Here is a 6,797-nt window from a genome sequence, read left to right as displayed (position 1 = left end):
CATGTATGGGAGTAAAGCGTTTTTTCTTCGGAATATCTGTAGTAAAATAAAAAGTTGTCAATATAAATAGTAAAGTACAGGTATCCCCAAAGGTTGTGTGCCTACCACTTTGAAGATGCAACATATTTGTGAAACAAACAAGAAATAAGACAAAACAGGAAACTTGAGGTTACATAACTAATCCCCCCCTCCCTATAAGCTTGGCACACCTAGCCACTGGGCTTTTTGCCTATTCTTCATGGAAAAACTGCTCCAGCTCCTTCAAGTTGGATGGGGTTCTGCTGGTGTACAGCAATTTTTAAGTCATACCACAGATTCTCAATTGGATTGAGGTCTGGGCTGTGACTAGGCCATGCCGAGGCATTTAAATGTTTCCCCTTAAACCACTCAAGTGTTGCTTTAGCAGTATGCTTAAGGTCCTTGTCCTGCTGGAAGGTGAACCTATGTTAGTCTCAAATCTCTGGAAGACTGAAACAGGTATCCCTCAAGAATTTCCCACTATTTAGCGCCATCCATCATTCCTTAGAATTCTGACCAGTTTCCCAGTCCCTGCCAATGGAAAAACATCCCCACAGTGTGATGGGGCTGACCTGAGCCCTAGGACCATGCCCCAGGACTACCTGACATGATGACTCCTTGCTGTCCCCAGTCCACCTGGCCATGCTGCTGCTCAGTTTCAACTGTTCTGCCTTACTATTATTCGACCATGCTGGTCATTTATGAACATTTGAACATCTTGGCCATGTTCTGTTATAATCTCCACCCGGCACAGCCAGAAGAGGACTGGCCACCCCACATATGCTCTCTCTAATTCTCTCTTTCTTTCTCTCTCGGAGGACCTGAGCCCAAGGACCGTGCCCCAGGACGACCTGACATGATGACTCCTTGCTGTCCCCAGTCCACCTGGCCATGCTGCTGCTCAGTTTCAACTGTTCTGCCTTACTATTATTCGACCATGCTGGTCATTTATGAACATTTGAACATCTTGGCCATGTTCTGTTATAATCTCCACCCGGCACAGCCAGAAGAGGACTGGCCACCCCACATAGCCTGGTTCCTCTCTAGGTTTCTTCCTAGGTTTTGGCCTTTCTAGGGAGTTTTTCCTAGCCACCGTGCTTCTACACCTGCATTGCTTGCTGTTTGGGGTTTTAGGCTGGGTTTCTGTACAGCAGTTTGAGATATCAGCTGATGTACGAAGGGCTATATAAATACATTTGATTTGATTTGATGTTCTCTGGGTGATGAGAGGTGTTGTGTTTTGCGCCAGACAGCATTTTCCTTGATGGTAAAAACCTACATTTAATCTCATCACATGCCTTTTTGTGAACACCAAATGTGTGATGATTTCTTTCTTTAAGCAATGGCTTTTTTGGCCACTCTTCTGTAAATCCCAGCTCTGTGGGTGTACGGCTTAAAGTGGTCCTATGGACAGATACTCCAATCTCCACTGTGGAGCTCTGCAGCTCCTTCAGGAGTAATCTTTGGTCTCTTTGTTTGCCTCTCAGATTAATGCCCTCCTTACCTGGTCTGTGAGTTTTGGCAGATTTGTTGTGGTACCATATTCTTTCCATTTTGTTTATAATGGATTTAATGAGTGCTCTGTAGGATGTTCAAAGTTTAAGATTTTTTTATAACCCAACCCTGATCTGTACTTCTCCACAACTTTGTCCCTGACCTGTTGGGAGAGCTCCTTGGTCTTCATGGTGCCGCTTGGTGGTGTTGCAGACTCTGGGGCCTTTCAGAACAGGTGTGTATGTATAGAGATCACGTGACTAGTCATGTGACACCTAGATTGCACACAGGTGGACTTTATTAAATAATTATGTGACTTCTGAAGGTAATTGGTTTGCACCAGAGATATTATTTTGGGGCTTCATAGCAAGAGTGTGAATGCATATGCACACACCACTTTTCTATATTTTTGTTGAATTCTTTTTGAAACAAGTGATATTTTCTTTTCTTTTTCACTTGACCAATTTGGACTATTTTGTGTATGTCCATTACATGAAATCCAAATAAAAATTCATTTAAATTACAGGTTGTAATGCAACAAAATGGGAAAAATGCCAAGGGGGATGAATACTTTTGCAAGGCACTGTATATTGAAGATTTAAACAGAATGCCATAACTGATTTTACACACAAGACTGCAGAACTAGGGTTGCAAAGCCACTGGTAATGAAGACCGCAAAGGTAAATGAATGGTTTGAAAAGTGGTAATTGTTGGTTAAGAAGAGGGAGGCACGAGAGAGTACCCTTATGCTATTTTTTCAATCTTTTTTATTTTCTTTGTTTTTGTTTAGTTTTTCTGAAGTATAGGTTTAATTGTACATGTTTTATTTATTAAACATCACTACATGAGGAGGAGGGTAAGCGGGGAGATCGAAAGAGCGCTAAATTGAGAGGTGGTTTATTTATTCATTTTAATTTATACAGGTTTTTTTTCCAGCTAATGGACAGTAAACACTTGTGCATACACAGAGAAACAAACAAACTAGGGTGTTTTTAGTTTGTTTTTCAGTTCAGTATATCTCACCCCGAAACACACACACTTTTGTTACATTTATTTTCTTCTCTCGCTTGACACTGGCTTATATATCTGAAACTACGAAACAGATCATAGAAATGAAATGAAGCAAATGACAAAAACCGTAGTCACCACACAGTGAGAAACTATACGATGAGGAGGCTGAAACATTTGACGAAGTGAGACGCTTTCAAGAGGAGAGGGGGAACAGAACTTCTACACAAAAGGAGGAAGTGATTCAACAATGAAAAACAACAAAACATTTTGCCACAAGGAAAACCAAAATGCTTCCCTGTTGTTTAAAAAAAGAAATTAGTCTGCCTTCTACTTCAACATCTAACCAGACTCTTTCACCCTCTTTCTCTGTCTTTCTCTCTGTCTTTTCTTACTCAATTTTGTTTTGGACCATAAACTACAGAAATGTAACACATTTTGGGTTGGAGTAACTGGATATGCTAAGCCAAATCTTGCTCGCTCTCTCTGTCTCGCTCTCTTCTCCTCTGCCCCATTTTTCTGTTGGAAGGGAGGGGGAGGGAGCAATATATAGCAGGAGGGAGGAGTACATACTTATGAGGGGACACTTTCATGCCCTCCTTACCCCTACAGCCCCAGTGACTGACTTCTCTGGCCTCTTTTCTTTCTCCTGTCTTTTGTTCTCCCCTTCCCTCCCTCCTTCACGACACTCTGTGAGTGCTGTTTGCCATCAAGTCAAAAAAAAAGTGAACTACTTCTCTCTCGGCTGCTATCTACACTTTCAACCATGTTCGGATTGCTGCTAAAGAAAACAGACAGACAGATAAATAAATAAAAATGAAACTTTTTAACCCTCCTGCTTCAGAAAAAATTGAAAAAATAAACCACTGCATCTCATGTATTTATTACTATTTAACAAGAAAAAGAAAAGGTAAAGATGAACCTGTTTTCTTCTGTTTTTTGTTTGGTTGCCTTCTTCCTGCTGGTGAAAGTTGGGCATTGACTAAATGTAACAGTTAAAGGTGGTATTAAAACACTGACTTAGTTTAAGTCAGCCACTGGGCGGGGGCCTGAATGGGGGAAACTGGGTAAGAATAAAGTTGGATATATAAGAATAAAGAGTATACTTTTGCACACAAAGGTCAAATGCAAATCACAGCTTTCTGCTTTTTTCAGCTTTCAGTCGACAGACCCTCATCTGAGCAATGTGCATACAGTAGCAGGCCTACCACAAAGACAACCTGTTGATGTGGCAAGCTAAGTGATCACTGACATGGCATAATAAATCTGAGATTTGCGTTTGACCTCAAGTTATTTCATTCTTTTTTTGTACTTGAGTAACTGGTGTTGGTTGGGTGTGGTGGGGATGATGTCTATGAAGAACCACAAAGTTGGTGTTGCTACTAATTAACTTATTAGGAATCAGTCTCTTCAATTGGATAGTCTTGCACTCTTGTGACAATATTTTATTGTTGCCAATATACAGTAGCAGGCAGCTCTGAGTAAAGTGTAAGTGTAAACATAGCATTATAGCTAAATACATTGATTAGTGGTTTACAATCAAATGGGTACACTGAGAACACCGTGTCTCCACTGTATTTGAACAAGTGTCTTCCTAGAGGTGACGATTGATGAACACGTGCTACTGGAAGTGTTAAAGACAGGTTATTGTTACCCTGAAGGCCTACTCTATGCCCCTAGCTGTATCTTTGGTCGCAGCTTACATTAGCACAATCCTCCGTTTATCTATTCCATTGTCAATGGTAAATGCTGTTTAGTTCAAAGGTTGTCTGTGGGGTCACCTATACCATAAAACGACATGCAATTAGAACCAATTTAGGACCGTTTGACTCATGTTCACCAACACATTTGCGCTCTTCCTAGTTGAGAGTTATTGAATATGAATATAACAGGTGAAGGCTAAGTGTTGTATTCACACAAGTCACTGAGTAAAATTGAGAGCACAGTTTTTATACTGGCATCTGGTGGAAAGATAAGTGAATTACATACATTGTAACAACATTGTAGGCTATGCATAATACGTTTTCATATATCATTGCAAATATGAAGTGAATCATTAATTGATCACCTACGCCCAGTAGCCTACATGCAACGAACGTCGCCGTGTGTGCCAAGTGCGTAATTGTTGCGCCAAAACCAGTTGAGCGCAATTATCAAGCGTCTACAACATTAATCTTTGAATGGTCACTAGTTTGCTAACAATAGTGTGTCCACGTGGCGCTCTGGACACGGATTTTTTCTTCTGCGGCTTTGGTCACGTTGAACATGGCACAAGTTGCGTGGATGTTTTGTCTATTTGTATGGATTTTTTCTGGCTTTCCATTCACACAAGTACTAGCGGAAGCTGATTTTAACGTTGACAGATGGGAGGGTCAAGAGCATCAAGACTACCAATTTGCGGAGCAGCACCTCCTGGGCAATGTACCAGTGCGTGGGGTGATCGGGCCTCGGATAGGGGAAGACGATGCCACCGGTACCCCTCGGTCAGAACCACCATACTACTTCCTTCCCATGTTCCAGCACTCTGCGGTTCCCGTCGTCGATTGGGACTTGTTCAGACCAGTCGTCAGGAAAATACGTTTCCCCAGTATCTTGACCAACCTCTTGCTTCCGCCACAAAATAGTCCAGAGCGCAACCACTTCTCTCCCGTGCGTAATCCGCGGGTACAACCAGATCTCCGTGCGCATCAACAGAGGTCAGCTCAGGTTTAGGTGTCTGGCCTCCATGCTCTTCCTGGGCACCCCACTTTTCTTTTACTTCCATTATGACTTGAATGACTGTGGCAGTACTCAAACGGTAAGATGTGTTGGGATACATTTTGCCCTCACTATCCATTTGGAGCACACTCTTAAACTGACCCTAAAATATGTACTCTTTATTCTGTTAATGACTTCCAGACCATGAATGGCCAGCTGGTGTACTCCAGCTCACTTCACCTTTCTCCAGAACCACAAGGGCCAATGATAAGAGCCATACCTCTGAACCTCCCCATTCAGTGCATATGTAACCGGTATAGTGCCCAATATACTAGCCTACAGTAGACATTTCTACTTCAGTCTTACTACTGTGTGAATGTGTTTTTTGCCGTTTACCATCTATTTCCTTAAGTTTCCACTACTCCTACAAAGTTGGTTATGTACCCGAGGTGCATGACCGCACTCTCTTGAAGAGTATGAATGGCAAACGCATCTTTAGGCTCACTGCATGCAATGGTAAGTAAACATGTCCCATTACAAGAGTTGGTAAGTTGATTTAAGGTGCAGAGAATGAGGGGGACATCTTTTTCTCAACATCTAGAGAGATGGGAACAATTGTCGTCAGAAGAGAGCTACATGCTTGGGGAGCCAATGTACTTCAAAGCCTACGCAGCTTTTATCCCCAGAGATGGGTGTGTTTGTTGATTCCTGCTTTGTTACAACATCCAAGGACCCACATACCACACCCCGCCATGAAGTCATTCGCAACTTTGGGTAATCAAACACTTACGTTCTCACACACTGATGTAGCTATAGCATTTATATCTATTCTAGTGGTGGGTATATCCGCGTGTATGTGTTTTAGATGTATGGTGGACAGCAGTCGGAAAGGCAGTCAGTCTCTGTTCTTCTCCCGAGAGTCAAATGTCCTGCGTTTTACTGTGGATGCTTTCCTGTCCCCCCGAATCACTGCCACGGTTAGGCTATATGATGTTATGGTAAACAAATGTTTCCACAACGGTAGTGAATAGTGATTTATATAATCCGTACTCTGTTCCACAGCATCTCCACCTGCACTGTACTGTGACTGTCATGAAATCCACTTCAAAGCGCAGCGCCAAATCCCGTACAATAGCACAGTGGGAAGGTAAACTGTCTTTTTAGAGTCTCAACAGTAACCTCGACCAATCTGATCTATTTCTATATCCAGTGGTGGGAAAAGTACACAATTGTCATACTTGATTAAATGTAAAGATACTTTTACTTGAGTATTAAGGTAAGTCACCCAGTAAAATACTACTTGAGTAAGTATTTTATTTTTAATATACTTAAGTATCAAAAGTAAATGCTAAACCTTTTCAAATTCCTTGTATTATGCCAACCAGACAGCACTATTTTTATTTATGGATAGCCAGGGGCACACTGACATAATTTACAAACAAAGCATTTGTGTTTAGTAAGCCTGGAAAATCAGAGACAGTTGTGATGACCGCGAGTTCTCTTGAGAAGTCTGTGAATTGGAACATTTTCTGTCCTGTTAAGCTCTCGAAATGTAACGAGTACTTTTGGGTGTCAGGGAA

At 41.8% G+C, this 6,797-nt stretch overlaps 1 protein-coding gene across 1 annotated transcript; it reads left to right on the top strand.

The window, feature by feature from the left end:
- Positions 1 to 4,402: 4,402 nt before the first annotated feature.
- Positions 4,403 to 6,789, top strand: LOC118377507 (uncharacterized). The gene is given in 7 exon segments (XM_052512530.1): positions 4,403 to 5,147; positions 5,149 to 5,317; positions 5,419 to 5,531; positions 5,630 to 5,733; positions 5,819 to 5,891; positions 5,893 to 5,991; positions 6,083 to 6,789. Coding segments are annotated over 7 exon segments (1,086 nt in total). The 5' UTR covers positions 4,403 to 4,785; the 3' UTR covers positions 6,249 to 6,789.
- Positions 6,790 to 6,797: the final 8 nt, after the last annotated feature.

This window comes from Oncorhynchus keta, unplaced genomic scaffold, assembly GCF_023373465.1.
Source record: "Oncorhynchus keta strain PuntledgeMale-10-30-2019 unplaced genomic scaffold, Oket_V2 Un_contig_8574_pilon_pilon, whole genome shotgun sequence".
Lineage (NCBI taxonomy): Eukaryota > Metazoa > Chordata > Actinopteri > Salmoniformes > Salmonidae > Oncorhynchus > Oncorhynchus keta.
Note: the sequence above shows the minus strand (reverse complement) of the source record. Positions and strands in the feature narration are given on the sequence as shown.